Below are 24,368 nucleotides of genomic sequence, written 5' to 3'. Positions count from 1 at the left end.
GAATATGTTTTTAAGAGAACTATTTCTCTGCATCTTTGTAGCTCACCTGACACACACAGCTTCCTTATAATTATCTTAGCTAAATTTCATTCTTAAATGTAAATTTGCCAACAAAAGGCCTCTCCTCTCAGTTTTTCATGAAGAATGTGAGCAGCACTTTCAGACCATTAAATGTTAATGAGTGTATTGTTTTTATGTCTTTATTTAACTATTCTGTTGTTCTGTTTTTTGTATTTATTTTTTAGTCATTATTTTTATTCTGTATTCTTCTTCAAATTTGTATTTCATTTTCTGCCTATTTCTTATGTATGTAATGTAATGTACCTCATGTTCATTCAGGTACTCAATAAAGTACAAAATAAAATGTGGCACTAAATATATATTTAGTATCATTCAGTGTAGCTTACTACTGGCAGCTTCCTGTCACTGCAAAAGTGGCCCCAACATCCTCTTCTGCGGATGACATTTCATCTGTTTGATAAACTTCTGTCATCTGTTGTCAAAAACTCATTTATGAGAGCTCCAACTATCGGTTTCATTGCCTCAGCTGTGTCAGTGGAAAAATGGTCAGTGTTATTTATTATTGGATTATTCTTACTTATGCATTAATGTGTAACAACTGTATTTATTCTTGGCTAGTTTACATGATAATAATGCATCACATTTTATGGGCTCATAATCTGTTTTGTATGTAGAATCTCAATCTGCAAAGTAATTAGTAAATATAACTATCAAATATAGTTGAGTAAAAAGTACAATTTGCCTGAGAATTGAGGTGGTGTAGAAGTATGAAAGAGCATAAAACTGACAGTTTTTAAAAACAGCCACAAGTAAGGTACACTTATCTTATATTACACCACTGGTGCAGGTAGATGGGCCTTGGTGGATTAACTTGATGGATAGTGTACAGCACTTTTTTGATAATAGCTTGATATTTTGCTATTACTCTCATGCAGAAATAACAATAATAAGATAAGATATAATTCATTGTCCCCTTAGGGAAATTCTTCTTGGGCTCAGCGTTATTGCATCACAAAAAATGTATCTCCCTAAGATACTCACATACATACCTTACATCATTCATACAAAACAAGAAAAACAAAACCAAAGACCAATGACATTGATAAAAAATAATTAAAAAACACACTACAGTTTATGAAACCAGGAAAATAATATTGCACCAGTATTGCACATTGTAGTAGGATGTTGCAAGGTTATCATACGACTAATAATATTAACAAACAAAACCCAACTGATGTACGGTGAACTGGGGGCTTTTAGAGCCCTCTGCTCTGTGAACGACTATTACAAAAACTGGTTTGAAAATGATTTTGACATTTTAAGGTTTTTGCTGTTATTTTGAATGGCTGTGTCTTTCACTTCCTTTTTGATTTCGCTTTCTTTCCTGCATTGCACGAAGACCCGCCCTACTCTGCTTCTGATTGGCTAGTGCTCGTTTCCTTCGTTAGATTGGTTAGGTTTAGGCACGAGGAGTGAAATGATTGGATTAAAATAAGCACATCAAGGTCAGAGCCAATCAGAAGCAGAGTAGGGCGGGTCTTCTCAGAATGCGGGTGGTAAAAAAGAAATAACGCCGCTTTCCTTCTCCACAGCGCCATCTGTGGGCCGCTGCTGCTGTTTCTGGAGAGCTTACAGTGGGAGGGTATGAGCAGCGGAGGTTTTAAACCTACTGGAGCCTGTAGGTGATGGCTCCGCTTTTAAATCAGTAGATGCCAGCAGAGAGACATCGTTAGAAACATCGCAGATGACTCTGAGATGGGACAAACACATTTATTGCTGGCAGCGTGTCATATCGCCATGAAGCCCGTTTCATGTTACGATTACTTGCTTTCGATTCCCTCCAGCCTGCATCTCGGACCGTTCAAGTTAAACGGTAGGTTGGTTTGTAGCTCAAATTGAGTGTCGACGCCGAGTTTTGTATGTTAACCTGCGCTGCATCGTCCTCTGTGATAATACACGACTCATTCTCAGACATCTACGTAATGTTAATGCAGTTTTCAGTGCTTCATACACACACAAGCGGTGTTTTAACGCCACTCAAAACAAGCAAATTAAAGTTAATGGCGGTTATAGCCACCATCTCTGCGTGTCTCCTGTGTATTCTGGGTTATTCCTCAGTTATAGCGTGTAAGTAGGCATCAAAATGCTGGATGATTGACTGTCTGTTCGCCACCGTTCACAGGCTAAAGGAGGCTGGTCTGCTCTGACTGACAGTCCTGATATTTCCATCTGGACCTGGTGATATGAGAGGCTCCAGGAGACGGTGATGGAGCTCCAGGAGTTGGGCTGGCTGTGTCTGGTGGGTCTCTTCCTAGCCTCCTTGCTCATCGTGCTGGCATGGCTGCTCCAGTACTCGCTGACCGTATTGCGGCTGTGGAGAGCAAGGAGGACAGCCAAGCTGGGCAGAGGAGGAACAGCCTCGCTGCAGCTCCCCCTCTCGCAGCCCCGCCAGAGCCAGGCTGCAGGTGTTTGGGGCTTCCTGATGAAGCTGCGCTCGGGCCGGGATGGGGGACCAGCATCTGAGGCCGGGGTTAAAGGCTTGCTGACCTCCCTGTTCTCCTTCAAGTCCTTCAGGGAGCACTGGCAGAGAACCTGGATCAAAGCTCTGAATGAGCAAGCCTGCAGGCATGGGGTAAGTTGAGATCTTTAAAGTCTCCCTCCGCTCAAAAATGTGTTTTTATTCTTGTTCCTTCAGTTGGATGTTTGAGCTTCACTGTACAGAATGATTTATGTGCAGATTTGACACTAGAAGGCTGTTTTCCCATTCATCTGTTGAAAGTGGAAAGTTTCTCTGTGCTCATTAAAAATCCAATTTGAAGGGGCGGGTCTACGAGCATAATTTGTGACATCACAACTAGTTTGGAGCCAATCCTGGTTCAACATTCAACTTACACAAGTGTTATATGGAAACTTGAAACTTGCATATTCATAGACTCTGGAATTTTTAATGAGGGAGAAGAAGTAGACGTTATTTTAAGGATTTTAACATGGTAATTACACTTTTTTTTGTGGAAAAACCATATCAGACAGACAATATTGCTCCAAACAGTCTTTTTATTTGTTTTAATACATCGGAGGGGATCTTTAAGCTGTTAATGGAAGGAGTTGTAGCACAAATCATATTGCAGATGAGGACTGAATAAACATGATGGCAGTGTGTAAAAGAGCAGGTTACTCCACTAAGCAGAGGCATACATAGTTAAGCAAGGGCTCACACAGTCGGTGTGCCCATGTGCGCTGGAAGAGTGTGTGTGTAGGCAGGGAGGTGGAGGTGTGGGAGTTGGAGTGTCTCTAATCGGTAAGAGGATGGGGGGGTAGAGCCTTGCGTAACAGCTCTGAATCAATGCGAATAAGAGCGGGGAGGCAAGACCAGTCAGCGTAGCCACAGTATGAACACCCACACCTCATATAAATAGTCTGATACCTCTGCCTGAGGGTGGAGGGTGGGAGTTGAGGGGTGTTCAATCACATCAGAAAGAGGCACAATCGATACTGTTGTCCAAGAAAGAAGAACGGTTGTCTCACCTTTCCTGCCGCTCGTAACCTTTGTTGCCAGTGATAAAGCAGCGTTTGTCAAATTATATTAAAACTGCAGCATTTAGAGTAGAAACCTGGAAGTCACTTTTAAGTCTGAACGAATAACTGCATCACTGTTTTGCCACCAAACTAACCAGCTCAGTCTGACCTGCTTCTGATCTGCTTCACACATAACTAGTGGTTTCAGTGTGGTCAGTGCTCCACACAGTAAGCATGTGTTAGAGGCTTACCATAACTTTCTAAAGGTCTTTCTCCTTTGAAAACAGTTCCTTTGATCTGTGATTCAAAGTCTGCCACACAGTCAGATGTTTCCTATGAGCAGTGGAAGAGGAGATGGATCCTCTATCCCCCGCTTAGAAAGTGTGTGTGTTGAGGGAGAGATGAGTTGACGGGGAGTTTAAAGGGGTCAGATCAATCTATAGAAGTGAACATGGACAACAAACAGCACTCGATTTTTTGATTCATATGGGGTCACCTCACGTCAGCTGATTGAAAGACTTCCTCTCAGATGTTCAAGTAAATACTTTGAAATATTTGTTCAGTGATGGTGCAGTTGTTTTGGTATATTGGTTTTGGGGGAAAAAAATACATTTGGTCGTAGCCTAATGATGCAATGAATATGACTCTGTTTGTATGACAAGCTGCTCTTTGCCTGTTTTTAGCACCCAGATTAGAAAGATGTTAGACTTGCCCACCTGTATATGATGGCAGCACATGCAATGATTGAAATCCAAGTTTCATCACCATCATAACCAAATTAATTGATCTGTTTGGCCAAAGGCCGTCTGTCTACCAAGTTTAAACCAAATAATAATGATAATAATAATGATGATAAACAGACAACAATAACCATTGTGATTTTGCACACATTTGCTAAATCTTATAAAACCTTATCATCCAGCTTTACTAGTAATAAATGTAAATCTGGAAGGAACAGTTTGACATTTTGGAAAATGCCTTTTTTTTCTTTATGAGAAGATATTAGAGCTGCAAGAATTAGTCGATTAATCAATTAGTTGCCAACTATTAAATGAATCGCCAACTATTTTGATAATCAATTAATTGTTTTGAGTAATTTTTCAAGAAAAAAAGTCCTCTGATTCCTGCCTCTCAGATGAGAATGTTTTAAGGTTTTCTTTTGTTTTTAATGACAGTAAACTGAATATCTTTGGGTTGATGACTGTTGGTCTTGAGGGCTTTAGGACACAGTGATCAACATTTTTCTCCACTTTTGGACCTTTTTCAGACCAAACAACTAATCGATTAATCGAGACAATAATCAACAGATTAATTGATTATGAAAATAATCGTTAGTTGCAGCCCTAATAGATACCATTTTCATGTTTGTACACTCATTATGAAGTATGAAGTGTTTAGCTTAGCTTAGCATAACTACTGGAAGCCGAGGCAAACAGCTAGCCTGGCTTTGTCAAAAGGGGAAAATAACACTTTCCAGCTTCTCTAAAGCTAATTAACATGTTAACTCTGGTTTGTTTAATCTGTACAAAAGCCAAAAAAGTTGTGGTTTCACAGGGAGCTATTTCTTGGCCGGGTCAGTGGCTTCTTGGGAGTCTCTGTTGGTTGCCTCGCAACCTCATGACAAGACTCCAAGAAGCCACTGCAACAAAGTGAACAAGTGTGTTTACCAAAATGTCAAACTGCTCCCTTAAAGTTGGATATTCTTTGTGTCGTGTTCAGAACCTTCATTAAAAATGAAGAGGACAGTACCTTCTCCTTTTGAGAAGGATACATGAAAATGTGTAAACATTACCGTCCTGTATACACACGGTGCTATAGTGGTTGACGTTTCTTCATGTGATTCCCTCAAGTTACTTTATATATATTCTCTGCATACCACATATGTTTTGGTATGCAGCATTAAGCCCGCTGAGCTTTTTATGTTATCTGTTTTCATCAAAGGGTTAAGTAGCTTAATTTTTGTGTTGGTAATTAGAGGGCTCAGTGAATCTTTAGAACTGCATCTCTTTCTTTCTTTATGGTGGTAAATGGGAGTGTGCCAGCTTAGTTATCTTACAATTGCCCAATGGTTATATGATCCAATGTGACCTTTGTTGCTGTCAGTTACTAAGAAACTCAACAACATTAGAGTGACTTTGGGTGAACCTTGGAGTATGCAGTGAGATTTTAATGGAGTTTCCAGAGGACAAACATGCTGTTTTTCTCTCAAACAATCATGGAAAATAAATCACAATACAATCTAGCTGTAATTGCTCATAGAACAGATATTCTGTTAGGAATAAAACTAGTAATTTGAATCTAAATCACCCTTTGGCTATAATAAATACACAAGGGAGGCTTATTGTAGAAAGTAGACAGGCTTCATTTAAGGCGTTGTTTTTTTAAGGTTGCAATGGATATTTTTCAGCAAAAGCCTGATTTAATGTAAGAACCTTATATCTTCATGGCTCTCTGTAGGTTTGATCTGTGACTGTCTGACTTTTAGGCTTATGAAACACTTGGGGAACCTAAAAGAAAATGCAATTAACAGGCTAGAAAGAAGTAGAAACAAGTTTTTCACCTGCCAGTGATAAGTTATATGACGTTTATTTTAAGATAATTCTCCAGACTGAATAAATGCGTCAGTGGCAGTGGAGAGAGAGAGACAAGCTGTCCACGCCTCTTTGTCCATGTGGCGTTCAGTTTGTGAACTGAGAGTGTGAGCCAAGGCTTCCCGAGCTCACTCATCACAATAAAATATCTACCAGTCATTGTGTCTGCATGCAGAGCAATCTGATGTTCTGAATGTGTCTGGGGCGTATGCAAATCACTTTTTCACTTTGTTTATGGTACTGATTGGAACATGACACTGAGATTACAAAAGACAAACATTGTTTTACATAGATATACCTAGAGGTATATCTAAGAGCCGGCGTGGCCTTGTGATTGAAGACACAATCCTTGTCTTGTTTGTTATAACTTGGTTCACCTTATGATCTGGCTTTTCACCTCCTCCCTCAAAACTTGATTGGAAAAACCTGCTGTCGGGTGTTTCGTGGAGATATTTTTTGCTTCTTACATACAATAAGCACCTGCCACCTGCCAGGCATGTTGCTGTGGCCGCTTGGAAAACAGACACTACAGCAACGGCCCAAACTGTGGTCCCAAAGACTCACGTTCACCTCTGTCTTGCATTTCACAATTATGTTTCTACATCAGCAAAACATGAGCCCCTCCGGAGGAACACAGGGCGATGAAGATACAGCTTCGGTGTCATCATGTTGGGATTAGCATGCAAATCCTTTATAGCATTAGCCTAAGTACTTCTTCGGCATTTTAGATTGATGCTGACAGAGGTCTTTAAATAATTATGTTGAAATTCATCCAAATAAAGGCAAGTTAATTAATAAACAGCGTTCAGCAAAACCTTTCACTCTGCAGGCCCCATGATGTTGGGCTTTTTTTATTGATTCACAAATGATTTTTCTCCTTTCTCCATGTGAAACTCAACATGATACATGATACTTGAAATGATGCACTGTGGCAGAAAATTTCACTCTGAAACTGTGGCATCAATCTACTCATTTAACTCTCAGCAAGACATTTAGTAAGCATATTTCCCTTAATGTGAAACTGTTCCTTTAATGAAAGAAAATAATTGGCAGGTTAAGTGAAAATGAAAATAATCGTTAGTTGCAGCTCAAACTATATAGTTGGTCATCATCAAAAAGTGGTGAATGAAAAATATACCATGTTAAAAGTGATTATGGGTCCAGCTATTAACCAAACCGTTTATATCATCATAGTTGCCTTATTAATAGCTCTTATTAATGTTTCTATGGTCATGTTGGATTTGTATGTATTTGCATCAATGTGATGAAGTACCTCCATTTGTTAACTATTTGATTTGCTGGTTTAACCAAAAACAGAAATTCCTGTATCACTGTTTTATACATTAACAATATCTGAATTTATTTTTCAGAAAATGTATTATATATCACAAATTTGTGGTATAAAATGACATACACCATGATAGAGAATTTTAGCCACATTTTATCCATTATTTCTGGATCTTACATGATTTTAAGTCACCCTTTGCCTGAAAAATAGTTGGTCGAAAAAAGTACCAAATGAAATTAAAGGGAGCTTTGATTTAGTGTGCGGATACACCTTCTATCATTTTTATTTAACGTAGAGCTGACAGTGTATTATGACTGCCTCACTCACACTGCCCTGAAACTATCTATTGTAAGAGTATCATAACCTCTTCAGTATCTTTGCTCTCACTAGAGCTGTGGTACAAAAAATCTGAAAGTCTTACTAGGTCCCAAGTTGGGTAATTTGTCGGAATATCTTACTCTTTATTCACACATGATGTGGAAAATGAGCTAATATGATATGCAGGCTGGTGTTGCCTGTAAGTGTGGCCTTTCACATCATGGGTTTTTAAGACTTGGTTGCTCTTAAGATCACTGTGAAACATGATATTCACCGGAAACTGGGTAGCTGCACTCAGTGAGTTAAGCTGTTCACAGTAATAGGGATGAACATTACGGATATTTCAGTAGCAATATCAAACATGTTGGATTTAGTCATCAATGCCTTGTATTGTTAGATTTTGGTTTTTAGTTTTAGGTAGAAACTGTTACATGGCAAAGAGTGTTTTAGGGTTCATTTTTATTTATAGAGATATTGAGCTTCATAGAGCAGGCTCCTCTGTGCTTGGTGACCTGGTAGTTTTTTATCAGTCTTACATGAAGATGTTCATATCTGTAGTTCACATTCATTTCAGGTCTGACTGTCCTTGTTGATATTCTCTTCGGCCTTCTTGACTTCACTGCAGTAGAGAGTGACGCAATGCTTCAATACTCATGGGGGTCCATGTAAACAGTGCAAGCTTACAGCTCATGTATCACTAATTCTTAGTGTCGTCAGAATGCTGCGACCCTCCTGAGGGGAAACCTGACCCTGACTCCTGAAGTCCAGGATTCAAAATAACAAGACCAGACTAAAAATGATTCAAGAGACTGAATCCTGACAGGGAGGTTGGGAGTAGTGACATAGACATAGGGAATAGCAGCAAATAGTAAACACAAATGTAGGGCTGGGCGATATGAACAGAATCAAATATCACAATATTTTTGATCAAATACCTCGATATCGATATTGCTGCAATATTGTAGGGATGACTATTGGTGCTTTCACATATTTACAAAATGAGATTTTTGATAACTAATCATCAGTAACATGGATATAATGACTAAGTGGGTAAAGGCAAATAATAGAACAGTCTGTAAGTTCAGAAAATTACATCACTTTACCGTAATGCAGCCTTTAAAACCAGGAAAAGACAACAGTTACGCCATATCATGATATTACAATATCCAAAATCTAAGAGGATATCTAGTCTCACATCACAATATCGATATATTGCCCAGCCCTATACTAATGCCTGCATTTCTATATCTGTTTGTAGTGGGCATACATGATGTTTAGGTAGGACTACATCAATAACTCAAAATACAGGAAACACTACAACACATGGAAGTATACTGTGTGAGTTTGATGGCTCTACAGCTGCATTGTCTTTGAAGAGATAGGTTAGAGGAGAGAATCGCAACCTCAGGGTGAAAAACAGAGTGGTTGAGCTCTGTCCTTGTGTTGCAGCTGGGTTCTTCACAGATTTGAAGATATGTCAAGTCTACTGTACCTCCACTGACCCCCACCCCCCTTTTTCTCACTCTCACTGTGCCCCTTTAATAATAATGAATTTGGCCTACGGCTTCATTGCAGCTATATGTGGCGAAGGACGTCCGCTTGCTGCATTAACACACACACAGGTCACTAGATGTACTGTACTTGTATCCACAAACACTTGTACAATTAACATGACAATGTTTACTTCTTATACCAGTTATAACATCACATCATCTGATTTAGCTGGCGGTTAATGTGCATGAAACACAAGCTATGAGGATGGTTTGCACGGTATTGGTTTTCCTTAAACATAGGCATGTTAAACATAGAAACAACAATCTGTTCAGCAGCATAAAATGCTAACCTCCACAGCATATACTGTCTTTTTGGTCTTCCTCCTGCGTCTTTGGACAGTAATTCCATGATGCAGCTTGTTTCATGACTCACTTGTTTATCCAGAGGAAGTGTCTGTCTGCTGAAGTATCACTGCAGAAGCCTCTGGATATAATCTTGTCTTGGCAAAAGGACTTGATATGGAGCCATTCAGATGTTTCTAGCTGGATTAGCTCGTGGAGGAGGCTTGAAGGACTGGACCGGTTGGCCTCTTCAGACCTGCGGATCATAATAGCATCGCCAGACTGTGTGTGCATCTGCAGCTGACACATTATGTCAAGCTACCGTCACTGGGTTCAGTGGGTGGTAGAGGAGGACTAATAGAGCATACAAGTGTGCATCTGCAGGGAAGGAAGCTCCCTGTCCGTTCAAGATCAACAAATACAAAGAGCCTGGTGATTAGCCCTAGGCCACAGTTCACATCTTCCCTCTCTGACTGGAAGCTGCTGGTAGATGATTAATGCCCTGTGATTATGCTCAAGTAGATTTCTTCTTAACGACAGGGGACGTTAAGCACTCAGCACTCATTTGCTATGATAGTGCAGTAAACTAACCTTTCTATCCCTCGCTCACGGCCGCTGATAAGATGCAAATTTACCAGCCAGTTTCGCTTCATCAGCCAAAATTTACAGTCTTTCTGTGGCAGACATTAATCTCTCAGGTTACTTGAGTACTTTACAGAATATATTTACTAAATATAGTCTTTCCAGACAGGCAGTTTAAGTGTGATCGAACTCTGATAAATATCGAGTTGGAAAAACCCATTAAACACACTTTGGTTTACTTTGGAGAACTGGGACAATCACTCCAACATTTAGCAAAACTGTGTATTCATGTAAAAAAAATGTTTTCAGCTCTAACACCTAGATTTTTTTGTATATGTTTTCTCAAAATCACTAAACTTACTTCAGAAGTATTTTTTTGCCATAAGTGTTGTCACTTATGTAACCTGAACCTCAGATAGACACTACTAAAAGAAAAGGCAGGAAAAGAAGATGAGGGTCAACAAAAGCCACCGGCAGAGTGTATTTCTGGTTGACCCACATGCTTTTCTGAGGCGTTCAGCCAGTCGGACCCAAAGGGGGTGATTCTGACAAACCTAAAGTGACACCAGAGATGTCCTCAGGAACTATCTCTTTCCAGAAATACCCTGCACGTACACACTTGAACAGTGGTGATTCACAAGGACAAATAAGTGGTTATGCTGCTAGCAGTGCCCTATCCATGACAGAATGAGCTCTGTGGCCTCTGCCAGGAGGATACACAACACCACAGCGCACCAGATGGCTACATAAGAAGCCAGTGGGATCAATTTTTGAAGGAATAGAAAACCATAAACCTACAACCAGTTAGATGTTTTAGGCTTTACCTCAAAGATTCAATTCAGTAATATTAGAATATTTTCCAACCATATGTTATTTCAGGGACATGGTAAACCAAAACATGTGAGAGGAAACACACCAGACTGGTTGATGGCTGCACCATTCAGCCCAAACCTCCAGACATGTACGCTTCAAAATCTTAAACTGACACTGCGGTCCACGAAACATACGATGTTGGCATTGAAACTGATTCTTAACAGAAAATTCTATCAACATCCTGTTTTTAACAAATAGCAGCAACAACACAGACTGTAAATCTGATGACCCAATCGTCTCTCAGGCTTGCAAGATTTTCATGGACACATCGTGGCAAGTCTGTGCTGCTGTGTGTCCTAAAGTAAGATGCAAAAATATAAAGTTGGCAGGTTCTTTTTGTCCTGGATTAGCATTTTTGACATACACAAGACTAAGAGTCTACACTCTACAGCAATGTTAAGCAGGTATAAAGTTTACCATGTTCACCATCTTAATTTAGCATATTAGCATGCCAGCATTTGCTGATTAACATGAAACACAAAGTACAGCTGAGGCTGATGAGAATATCAGTTTTTAAAGTATTTAGACATAAACGAAAGTATTGGGCTGCTTGAAATTTGACCTGATGATTGTGTTAGATTAAAGGTCAGGTAAACACAAGTCACAAGCACAATTAATCCAATTTCTCAGCAATTCATCCAATACAGTATGTGTAGAGATGTTTCAGTCTGGACCAAATTGGTGGACCAACCAATATGGGCATCCCAAGAACCACGCAGCCAGCCAAGCTGACAAAAATGGAATGGAAACGAAAATCTGATGACCCAACCTCCAGGCATGGGTTCAGGCATGCGAGATTTTGATTGACTCATCTTGACAGTCCTGCACTGCTATGTGTCCTAATATGCAGAATTTTTAAGTTGTCAGTTTCTTTTCGTCATGGATTATTAGCATGATTGATATAAAACATCAAGCACGTCATACCACACTCTCTATCCTCATACACTCCCAGCTGCCTAATAAAGGCAAAATGCTGAGAAACTATCTAAATATAAACGTAATTCTATTGGTTCCCATCATGCTAATTTTTGCAGAATGTGGGTGCCCCAAAAAACCACTGACATTCAGGAGGATTTGCTCATAACATTGTAATGTTTCTAATTAGCCTCATTGCAAAGATGCCTGTGATGTTTGACTGCAGGGACGCAAACCTTTTTAGCAATATGCATCTATGAGACACACACAACCCCGTGATTAATGTTTTTCTAAGGCTACACAATCTGAAATACCTCACATCATATTTGTTCTGCACTTTGGATATAATGAATGGTTGGGTGACTGAGCTGTTTTAGAGGCTCCAGCCAACCGAAGTAAACACAGCCGGTTGTAGGGTGTAATCATGTGACTGCAGTGTTGGTCCAGGGAACCTACGTAAGCTTGCAGCATTGCACTTGGCTTCCTGCCCTTCTGGCTGGACACACCGACACACACGCAGACACAAACTTTGTTACATCATCCTTCCACCTCTGCCCCGCCTCCGCCGTTGTGTTTGATAGAGATTGGACTTGGACCTAGAGGAACATATGCCCTGACAATAGGGGATTTGTTTTCTCTCACTTACATCTCCTGAGCCAATTAAAACCATCCAGTGAAACAGATCCTCTGGCACACATACAGAGTGATAGTAGGCCACTGGTGTTTTCACGGTTCTGGTGAATTGTTTTTCTACAGAGATACTAATTCCTCTTGTGAAGGGTGTCTTCCAAGTCTAGCGCACAGACAGTAAAAGCTGCTTTTCTGTGACTAAGCATTGACGGAGGCAGTTCTGATAATAGAGGCTGAAGCACAGTGTCCTCTGAGCAGCTTAAAAGAGTCACATTTTAATGAAACTGAAACTGCATTATTACAAAACCTCATATTAACTTGAATGTACTCCCTACCAGCCTTTGGTTAAACATATGTTGTAAATCTTTTGCCAGTATCTTCAGGCACTATTCATCCGAATGCACAAATCCACAGTGCTGCTTAAGCTTCAATCACTGCTTTGCCACATTACATTAACTTCATGTTTTTTTCTGCATCAGACTTAACACTGACATTTTGTCATGGTGAACCTTTTGTATGAGAAAAAATAATTACACATTAATACTCTGGAGTCTATCACAAAGTTTTGCCTAAAGGAACATTTCTGTTTCTGCAAAGATGATGAGGTTGCTGGAGTACAATGTTTATATTTTTTAAGTGTGTGATTAGAATTATATGATCAGCAGTGTATGTGACAGTCTACGAGTTCTTCAACCACTGATACCAAACATGCTTAAAATTCATAAATTGCCCCAGTTAATTTGCATTTTAGTTCAAGTGATAAAGAAGCAGTTTCATTCACTAATTCAGAAGAGATCCATAAGGATTATGACTAACGGCTAGCCAGTCACATTAAGGACTGTATCACTGCAGTACAAAATCTTTTATGTCACCCCCAAGTGTCTCTCTTTGTTCTCTTATGTAATATTTAGGGTGTTTGTTCTCTTCCTCTTTCTCTCCCAGAGCTCCATCCAGATCACTTTTGACAGCAGTCTCCAGTTTACTGCTGCCTCCGCAATAGATAGTGTGACCTGCACTGACCAATCATCACACCGAATGGTAGGTCATCTTTGTGGTAAATGTTCATTACAGCTGTTATAAACGCAGGTTTAACTTGTAAAGCCGTCCAGTCATCCAGTCAATTTTGATTGGAGCAATACATGCCAGAAAATCTGATACAAAAGTTGTGTATGTCATCGTGTAGTTTTTATTTAACAACAGTAAGACCAGATCATACCATCATATCTTCTCTTTGACTATTAAAATCAATAGTCAAAGAGAGGATATGATGGTATGAGGACTTTGATACTGTCTGTTAGTAATGATTGAATCTTGTTTTTGCGGAAACATCTCAAAGGATGAACTTTTTCTCCCTTTCTAGTTTTGTCCTTTGACAGCCTTTTGTTGTTTGACAGGTTTTACACTGTAAATGTTGGGTGGACACAGTGACATTTCCCGTGACCGTCACCCAGCAGTCACCAGCTGCCGTTTCCATGGATACCTATCAGATCAGTATAGCACCTATGGTGGCAAAGGTACAAAAGCACACCACCTGGATTTCACAATTTGCACATTTGATGGCAGACCTCTAAAACAAATGAAAATATCAGAGCATCATTTGCATTGTTATTCAAATTTGTACCCGTAAATTGCATGTACTGGTCCTGCTTTTACTGTAGTTGTCATTAATCACAGAACCTTTGTGTATTTCACTGCACACTAATCACATCATAGTTAAGAACATCTAACATTGATCAAAATTAAGAACCAATTTCCCATAAATTCTGTTCCTTCCTGTCACAGTAGTGTTTGTTTTCTCTCTTGCTGATATTTTGATATCTGCACTTCACTCCTTCCAACACCTAGCATAACAAGAAATATTTCTTTTTGCACTGGAAGAACAGGACCCTCTACATGTTTTGTATCATAAAAAAATCCCATCCTGTAGTTTTCTAATGTAAACAGTGTTTCAGAGGCTGCCAATTATCTAGGAAGAGGACTCTAAATTAAATTGTGTGGTAATTACTTATTGATGTAAAAATGCCACACATAACATCTTTACTAGTATACTGTGGCGATCAGTTGTAAAAGAACCACCGCATGCCTGTTGACCTGCTGTCTTCCTCTGTGTCTAATGTGTTTTCCAAACCTGCTCCACCTGTCTGTCTCCATCAGGTGGTTGTGTGTCTGGAGGACGTGGAGGACGAGGGACTGCTGATGTCCTGGACTCTCTCCAAACAGCCATCGTTTATTCTGACCTTGTCTCCATGCAAGCTGCAGAGACAGGTGAGATGATCTGATATTGATACCACTAATATGATATGCCCGCTTCATGAGGGCACCAGGGTGTGTGAACTAAAATGTTCCTTACATTTAAAAAAGAAAATGCACAATAATTAATTAATAATATATAATTTTTTTTTTTTCTGAGAAGATGCTCACACTTTCTTTCAATTAAGATTTAACATAGAATGTTTTGCATGTGAGTTGAATGTCAAGACAGTAACAAAAGCAGTAAAATAAGGAACAAAAACAAAATATGTAGCACAAGACATTGTTATCACTACTGATGAAAGGCCTTCTGGGATACCCACTGAATCTAAACACGAATAAAAGTCTAAATTTGATCTCTGTAGTCAAGACAAATATGAGTATGATATTTTGGGATGCATTCAATCCCCCCAAAATGCAATGTTTTTTGAACAAACTAAATTGGTTTCAGACTAAAGCGGTGGTAAACTTTTACATCCTATTTGTTTTTCATGGATATTATTAGAAGTAAGATGATATCTAGTCTCGCATTACCAGACAATCAGAGATCTCCGCCTACCGTCCGGGGATTTCTAAATGCACAGTAGTTGCTTGAGAGGCAGTGAGAGCGGCCGCTAACAAACATACACCCCTTACATTCTGTCAGGGACACGCCTTACCGGAAATTATGCTCTTCCCCTATCCTCCTCCGTAGTAAACTGCATGTCATCGCCCCAACATGAAGGGCCGCTCTAAAGACTTTGGATTGATTCTGCAATGCAGGGTTATTTTTAAACTCTCTAATTGTTTCCACCCAGTTTTAACAACGAAACCTGGGAGATTGTCCTCAGTCTAAACGTTTAGAGACTGACCTAGATGATATCAGACATAAAAATTGAATAAAAGCCCCAATTTGTGTCCATAGTGTCCTGCTACAACACATATCAGTTTATCATCAGAGAGTAATCTGTTGATTCTTCTTCTTCTCAGGGTACTGAGGGTGAGGCAGACCTGGACATGATTAAAGGACTGATAGAAGATACTCTGTTCAGCACTCAACCAGCCATGGTCCTCAACCTCAAGACTTGTGCATCCAGTCCTTTGGTGAGAAATATCTCCTGTTTTCCTGCTAACAGCAACAGCTGCAATAAGACTGAAATAAATGCATTTGTGACTTAATGCTATATGGTGGATCCTGTGCCTGAAGTGATTTTGTTGTTGTGCTCTGAACCCTTCTTTCTGCATGCTCTCAGGCCCCCATGGAGCATCTATCAGTGGGATTAAATTCTGTACCCCAGAGCGTCTTGGTGCGACGCCTATTGCTTCGGCAGCTCAGGGCGACCTTAAGTAAAGGTCAGATATATTCTCTCAGCTTCAGATCATTTCAGTCTAGCGCCCTGCTGATTCCCGAGGTCTCACTGTGTCGCGGTGTGTTTGCAGGTCAGTGGTCTAGAATGGGGGAGCTGTGCTGCGTCCTGACCCTGGACCAACCCTCCACAGAAAGGACAACCTGCTTCCTGTCTGCTCCCAGCAACCCCAACGCCCCACTGGAATGGAGTGAAGAAATGACTCTGTAAGAAAGCATCTGTGACGTCAAACGGCTGTTAATGTGTCATGATTGTGTGCTTTCATGCCGACATAAAGGGGAAAAACCAGCCTGGAGAAAAAGTCCAGTTAATGTAGACGTGGGGTTTCACTTTAATGCTAACAGAGTTGTGTCCTGTGTGTTGAAGGGAGCTGAGCCCAGAAACCAAAGAGCTGAGAATAAGACTTCTGGAGCGGAATGGCAGAAGGGAACGTAAGGCACTGCTCGATAGCAATTTACTTTTGGATGCTGTTCAGAAACCTGATCAGCAGTAATGTTTAGACTGCTTAAGCAAAACCTTTAATGTCTAAAATGCTCTGTTGGCAGACTCACTGTAATGGCCTCTGTTAGCGTTTTGGAATAGAAATGTCAGGAGATGCTCCTATTGCAGCCTCAGAACTACTAGTTAATGAACAGCTTTCATGCTGTTTATACAAAGATGTTAAGACGTGTGTTTTGTTTGAATCTTGGTAGAGTTCCTGCACGGCCACGCCTCCATAGCCTTGGACCTCCAGCACAAAGTTCCTACAGGACAACATACACTGTCAATAAGCCCCGGCCACGGCTTGGCACCAAACGCTACCATCACCGCAGAGGTGAGTGACAAGATGTGAAACTGTTTCAAACACATTGTCGTGCTATGAAGTGTAACAGTTACATCACAGTTTATTATCTAACATCAAGCAAGCTGGAATGAAACAAAGAATCACAACAAAAGGAGAGAGAGTGTTGTGTAACAGCTGATACATAGTCCATTGTTACGCCTTTACAGCTGATCTCTTCTAGCCTTTTCAGCCAGGTTAGGAGTTATTGTTAGGGTTACTTGTTTTTTTTTTTCCTTCTTGAAATCGACAGATTTCTCTGCTGTTTTGTCCAAAGACAAAACATCTGCAGTATGTACGTAGGCTAACATTTCATATTGGTACATTCATTGTTGTTCTCAACAAAAAGATGAAAAAAATAACCTACAGAGTGTGAGATAACATCTCCCGTACCTCTCATGCAACCTGTTATAACTTCACTGATTAGTCATCTAAAATTTCTCCTGTATTTCCAGATGCGAGTTTAAATAAAGTGCCCACCTCCACCACTAGTACACATTTTATTTGCTAAATGAAAAGACTTAAATGTGATCATTGTGAGAGCGTCTGAGTCTCTGTCATGTTTTGTTTTTTTTGACTCCTCCAGCTGTTGTACGTGGAATCAGAGGAACCTCGCGCGCTCAATGCTTTACCACTTCGTTCCTCACTCACTCCCACCAAGAAAGTCGACATGGACCGAACCATCATGCCAGACGGAACCATCGTCACCACTGTGACCACGGTCCAGTCTCGACTGAAACTGGAACGCAGTCCAGGTAAATTTACAGCACGAATTATTATATTGTGACGAGGTGGACGTACAACAAACGAGCGATAAAAAAATGTTGTAATAATATGAACAATGACATAAAATAGTTATGATGTCTTTCAGGTGATTCCCCTTTGTGTTCCCCATCCAAAGTGGAAGTGACCGAGAAGAAACCCACCATCCTGTCTGATGGCAGAGGCGGCGGCAGCAGCCCCAATCTTAGCAGTGAGTTCTAGACTGACAGGCCAGACCTATTGTTTTACATAACAGATGCAAAGTAGGATAAGCAACAAGCAGCAGTGTAACACGAGATGAGAGGGATGCAGCATGCCCTCTATGTCCAGGCTCAAAAAGCCTTGATGTAGTTAAGTCACAGGTAAACAACTTGCTCATATGGAAGTACAAAACAGTCTGATTAACATGACAGACCTTCTTAACTGTGCAATATGTCTTAGACATAAAAATAATATTCTTTGTAGTTTGGTATATATTTCTGATTAGCCACACATTTTCAAACTGTCATGCACTGCAATAAAAAATGTTTCAACACAAACTATAGCAGGAGTGTTTGATTGTGACTGATGGTGGAAATACTCTAAAACTATCTAATGATATAAAACTCCAGTATGACACTATTGGTCGCACTTTGGACTTTTATGTTTTTTAGCAGCACATGTAAAATCCTTGGGTTGTATAAAAGTAACTGTACTTTTTGAAAAAAGTTCACTACTTTAATGCTGATTTACATATTTGTGCTTTTGTTGCTCAGAGGGCAGCCGCCTCTCGAACGGCCTGGATCCTGTTGCAGAGACGGCCATTCGTCAGCTGACAGAGTCCGCCTCCAAAGTAGCGCGCAAGACACCAACAAAAAGGAGCACGCTGATCATCTCGGGCGTGTCAAAGGTCAGAGAACGGAAATTATGTCACATGTAGTATGTTGTAGAATTTCTGCCTTCACTGATAAAATAAAACTAGAGTCATGAGATGTTCTTCTATTCATTTTTAGAGCTGCAGTGCAGTATATTTATTAAGTTGGTTCGATCATTTTCAGTTTACTATTACCAGTAGGATGTCATTTACCTGCACAGCTAGTTTTTCTTTGATTATTTACCAAACTTCACACCAAATACATGATCAGTGAGCCATTAACAAAGTCTACAAATGCTACTTTTAGGGAATATAAAATACAATGAAATGGAGCCAGGAAAAATGAGTTTTATCCAAATTTAGTCCACAGTCACAGCCCTCCATTGGATCACATTACAGCAGTCTTCTGACCTGATTTTTGCCTTTAAGCCTGTAGAAATGTATTCAGTGCAAGAGGTTGCAGTTGAAACCTGACACACATTTCACTGGGATGTGTAAGTGTCATGATGTTGAAAGTGTAAGATGAACATCAGACAGCGTTTTTAAGTTGGGATTCCAACATCCGTTTCTCTGTCTCTGACAAAATAACCCCTTAATTAACATGCTAATTTTTTAAAAAGGACATCATTTGTTTCAATTTACTGCTCGTCAGGTTCCGCTCTCAGAAGATGACTGTGCATTATCGAGCGGCTACGCTGCAGCTATGGACGCCGCCATGCATGGCAACCATTACGGGGCGGGGCATCACCAGGACCCGGATGAAACAACACCCTCCGACGTGTCGGAGCGACCATCTGTAGACGATGTGGAATCAGACACTGGTTCCACTGGTGCCTTGGAGACCCGCAGCCTCAAGGACCATAAAGGTAAGACAGTCCTCAGCTGCACATTACCAGGTTTGATCTCAGAGAATATCTTGAATACTTCACACACAAAGACAACAACAGTTTGCTGCTTTGTCTTTGTACTAAAAGCATAGGGGGAGATGTTCAGTTTCCATTAGTGTCTAATGCTATTTGCAAACACAAAATTCTGCAATTAAGATACTGGATTTGCAAATTGTTTGATTGCACCTTCTCTTGTCATTAAAGCAGTAGTAGTAGTGGTATTTTTCACATTCAAGGATTCAAGGACCATTTATTAGCCAAGTATAGAAATACAAGGAATTTGCCTTGGTTCAGCTTTCAGAACATACAAAGACATTTATATTCAGTGAAAAATCTAACAAATAACATGGACACTGTTACATTGGGTGGGTTCAATAAAAAATCTAACACAGACACTGTTATGATGACACTGTTACACTGGGTGGGTGGGTGGGGTGGGCGTTAGTGGCAGGTGCAGGGACAGATAGCAGCAGGTCTGCAGGCTGAGGGGGGAGTTAGGCTTATGAGTTAATGAGTTTTATGGCGCAGGGGAAAAAAGTGTTCTTGTGTCTGTATGCCCCTGGCCTGTTTCCTGGCTCTGGAGGTGTGGATGTCATGGAGGGAGGGCAGGCTGCAGCTGCGGATGATGGGCTGCAGCCTGTGTCTCTCTCTCTGGGTGATTGAGAGGAACCAGAACAGTATGGAGGAGGTCTGGATGAACTGGATGATGGTGGTGTAAATCCGCACCAGCATTCCATGTGACAGATTGAATATTTTGAGTTGCCTCAAAAGGTAGAGCCTCTGTTGAGACTTTTTATGGATTGAAAGTGTTTTGTTCTCCCATTTGATGTCCTGGCTGATGGTGGTGCCCAGGAATCTAAATGACTGAACTTATTGAATTGCTGTGTTGTTTAGTGTGAAGGGGGGCAAGACAGTGTCGCCTTTTCTAAAGTCCACTACCATCTCAACAGTTTTGGTGGCGTTGAGCTGCAGGTTGTTGGCACTGCACCACGATGCCAGCCGCTGTACCTCCTGCATGTAGGCCGACTTGTCGCCGTTATGGATGAGGTTGACCAGCGTTGTGTCGTCAGTGAATTTGAGAAGTTGGTGAAGGTGCAGTCGTTAGTGTAAAGGGTGAAGCAGGGGAGAGAGCACACAGTCCTGCGGGGCTCCAGTGCTGAGGGACAGGGTGCTGGAGTTGCACTTACCCATCCTCACACACTGAATCCTATCTGTCTGAAAGCTGAATATCCACTGACAGATCGGGTCAGGCACGCCTAGCTGGTACAGCTCTGGTCGTATGGTGTTAAATGCAAAGCTGAAATCCAGCAACAGGATTCTGGGGTAGCTGTTTAGGATGTCATGGTGCTTGAGGAGGAAATGGAGGCCCAGGTTGATGATATCCTCTACTGACCTGTTGGCCCGGTTGGCAAACTGCAGGGGGTCTATGTGGGGATCTGTTATGGTCTTCATGCGTCTCAACACAAGCCTTTCGAAGCACTTCATAACCAAGGATGCTAATGCAAGAGGTCTGTAGTCATTCATCTCCAAGATTTTATGCTTTTTGGGGACAGGGATGATAGATTTTTTGAAACAGGCTAGGACTGTGCAGAGGGACTGGGAGTGGTTAAAAATGTCTGTGAAAACAGGGGCCAGCTGGTCTGCACAGAGCTGATGGGGATGGATGGATGGAGAAACAGAGTCTGGTCCCGGGGCTTTTCTGGCTTTCTGGGTTTTGAAAAGTTTGCAGACTTCCCCCTTGGTTATCATCAATGGGGGAAGGGGGGAGAAGCACGGAGGATTGCTGGGTGGCTCGGGGGTTTGAAGTGGAAGGCAGGGGGATGGGGGAGCAGACTCAGATTGAGAGGCGTCAAATCTGTAGAATAAATTGAAGTCGTTTGCAAGTTGATAATTGTGAGGGGTTTACTTTTTGTAGTTTGTGGTGGTCCGCAGTGGTTTCCAGACAACAGCTGGGTCGTTAGATGCAAATTTTCCTTTCAGGTTCTGGGAGTGTTTGTGTTTGGCTACCCTACCGGCCTCCTGAAATGTGTAGTTGGCCTGTTTGTACACAGCTGTGTTTCCACTTGTAAAGGCAGCTTCTTTGTTTTATGAAGCTGCCTGAGTTCAGCTGAGGACTTATTATTGTATTTGATTGTAGTTTAGAGTGGATACATAAATCCTTGCAAAAACTTATGTATGATGCAAACAAATCTGCAAACAAATCAGGCTTACATAACATCAAACCTTCAATTGAGCAATCACTGATTTATAGGCCATATAACATGACTTCGGTCCTGCCACTGCCCCCTGGAGTCCATGCTGCAGCACACACCCAACCAGACCAAAGCGGTCTTTAAAGGACTTATGAGTGCTAAAAAAGAACATTCATTCTATTTGACAGTAGAGCTGTCACATGAAATCAGTGAATTAATTCATTACACAGATCGGTGCCTCTTTAACGCAGTGATGTACTCTGTCTGCTTCCTCCAGTGGGCTTTCTACAGAGTGGTACGAAGCTGTTGTTCCGCAGAAGACATCGAGAGAAGGAGTCCTGCCTCAGCCAGTCGCATGAAGACATCTCCAACATGGACACTAATTTTGCTGCTGTTGCAACCAGCAGCCGTAAAAAGTCTGGCAGCTTCTCTCGGCGTCTCATCAAACGCTTCTCTTTCCGTTCATCAGGCAAATCAAAAGGCAAAGCCACCAGTACCAACGGAGGAACCAGCTCACTGGATAACTGATTATCATTGCAGGGACAGGACTTGTGTCATCCTGCTATTACTGTCAGAGGAAGAACTAAACATTTGTAAGAATCCAGTCTTTGACAGGTTGAACACTCCAGGTGGGCTGTCACCTGTACATCTCAGAGGGAGGATACCTCTGCAAGGACTTTCCTCTGGAGAGAAATTATTGCACTTTCAGGACAGAAGTCACACTTAATCGCATTATTGAAGTTGAAAAGTGATTATGAAGCTTATCTCTTTCGAGGCATTTGCTGCTTTGTGGACCATTCGAACACAAACTATAGCAGGAGTGTTTGATTGTGACTGATGGTGGAAATACTCGAAAACTATCTAATGATATAAAACTCCAGTATGACACTGTTGGTCGCACTTTGGACTTTTATGTTTTTTAGCAGCACATGTAAAATCCTTGGGTTGTATAAAAGTAATTTATTATTATGTGGTTCTCATGAAACAAGTGCTATTTATTTTACTAAAACAAGTCATCATAGTTGCATTACACTGTAAAATAGACATTGCTGTGTTTTTCCATACAAAGGTAATTTTAAACATAGTTTAAATAAGTTAACAAAAAAACACTCTTAATCTAGTTGTAATGTTCATTCATAATTGCTTATACATGGCTTTAGAATGTTGTTCAATGTTGTATCTATAAGAAAAAGATCATATATTTATTGTACTTTTTATTTTATAAAGGTACTTTGTGAAATATCATTGAAATTTCTGCTCATAAATGCATTTCAGTTTGCTTCTGAAACTTCAACCCTTCTTTTCAGTTGAATCGTCTCTTCAGAATAACTCAGACTTGTTATTAAAACAATAAATACAGTCTATCAGTGTCAGTGAAACACATACTGTAGGATCTCTAGCAGACTTTTCAAGGTGGGCAAAGTTGAAACTTTTTAAATTTTGACTGTTGTCGGTAAAAAAAAAAAAAAACTAAACTAAAAAAAAACATGTCCAGGTCCTGCTGTCCTTGTCTCTCCTGTTGACTCCAATTAATTCAAAAGTGAATTTAGACACATTATTAAGACTTCAGCTGATACTTTTATGGACATAAAATTATCGCAATAACCGTCATTACTGTGCAGCAAGGTTGCATCTAATGTGCTCTCATAAAATGTCTTGCATTGTTTGCAGGCAAAATCTTTTATAAACCTAAAAACTAAATTGTGTGTTAACATTTAGAGCATTATTCATCTATTTTTAATTGTAAACCTCAAGTTTCACATCAGTGCGAATACTGCAACAATTCTGCAGTTTGGATTGGAAAAAACTGAACTTTGAAGTCTGAAGGAAGTGTTCAGAGATGCTCTGCAGAGACATTGGGAGCAACAAGATTGATATTTATTCAAAGTTTGCGACACAGTGATGTGTGGAGTGGACGTACTCAGGGCTAGATATGAAATGGCTACTAGCAACTAGAGACAGTAATTAACATATGATCCTTTTGACGTGATACTCAAGCTAAGATTCAAAGGAGTATGCTGCATCCTTCAAAGGCAAAATGGTAGAATCAGGATGTAAAAATGTACATACATTTGCATTATGTTAGAGAAAAAGAAAAATCTTTTAACTTACTGCATTCATTATGGGACTTCAGAGCAACCAAATTAAGTAATTTTATTTAATTTTCAGGTTTATTTTGCATCATGAAAAGGAACGGATATTTATATTATATAAGGACTGTGATGAACATGCACCATGTGCTTTACAAATCTACAACCAATTCAGAATGCTGAAAAAAATGAACAAAGCCATTTCAGTGTCTAAAGGCACATTATATGTATATATGGCTGGAGTGTGAAACAGAAGGCGGCTGCAAAATTTGAGATGTGTATTATTTCTGTTGTTATATTTGAAAATGTTTAATTTATTGAAAATAAATTATTTTTGAAGCCTCAATCTGGATCTGACTGAATGACTTATTGATTGTTATTTTTATCCATTTTAACATGCATTATTCTGTTACCTTAAGGCATGGAACCCTTTGTTTTATGATATAAATACAAAATTTGCCTTTGTAGAGCCATTTAGGTTTAAATGAGCCCATTGGCATCATCTGAGATTGTATAAAAGGCATCAAAATGAGTTCTGACACAGATGTATTTCATATCCTCCCTGTGAAGCTTCAAATTTAGTATTCTGAGAGGCAAAC

At 40.3% G+C, this 24,368-nt stretch overlaps 1 protein-coding gene across 1 annotated transcript; it reads left to right on the top strand.

The window, feature by feature from the left end:
* The first annotated feature begins 1,606 nt into the window (after positions 1-1,606).
* Positions 1,607-24,115, top strand: c2cd2l (c2cd2 like). The gene is made up of 15 exons (XM_044369556.1): positions 1,607-1,894; positions 2,204-2,653; positions 13,512-13,607; positions 13,964-14,083; positions 14,724-14,834; positions 15,789-15,902; positions 16,052-16,151; positions 16,239-16,371; positions 16,532-16,596; positions 16,858-16,979; positions 17,572-17,740; positions 17,857-17,958; positions 18,503-18,636; positions 19,253-19,466; positions 21,957-24,115. The coding sequence occupies exons 2-15, from the start codon at positions 2,288-2,290 to the stop codon at positions 22,205-22,207; spliced, it is 2,097 nt and encodes a 698-aa protein (XP_044225491.1). The 5' UTR covers positions 1,607-1,894; positions 2,204-2,287; the 3' UTR covers positions 22,208-24,115.
* Positions 24,116-24,368: the final 253 nt, after the last annotated feature.

Source organism: Thunnus albacares, chromosome 13 (genome assembly GCF_914725855.1).
Source record: "Thunnus albacares chromosome 13, fThuAlb1.1, whole genome shotgun sequence".
NCBI classification, from domain to species: domain Eukaryota; kingdom Metazoa; phylum Chordata; class Actinopteri; order Scombriformes; family Scombridae; genus Thunnus; species Thunnus albacares.
This window is presented reverse-complemented; position numbering and strand designations above follow the sequence as displayed.

Bases quoted from the DNA above. Each gene is read 5' to 3' on its own strand.
- c2cd2l (XM_044369556.1), top strand. From the start codon at position 2,288: ATGGAGCTCCAGGAGTTGGGCTGGCTGTGTCTGGTGGGTCTCTTCCTA. The intron at 14,835-15,788 runs GTGAGATGATCT...TCTTCTTCTCAG, and splicing joins CATGCAAGCTGCAGAGACAG to GGTACTGAGGGTGAGGCAGA. The intron at 18,637-19,252 runs GTCAGAGAACGG...ACTGCTCGTCAG, and splicing joins TCATCTCGGGCGTGTCAAAG to GTTCCGCTCTCAGAAGATGA.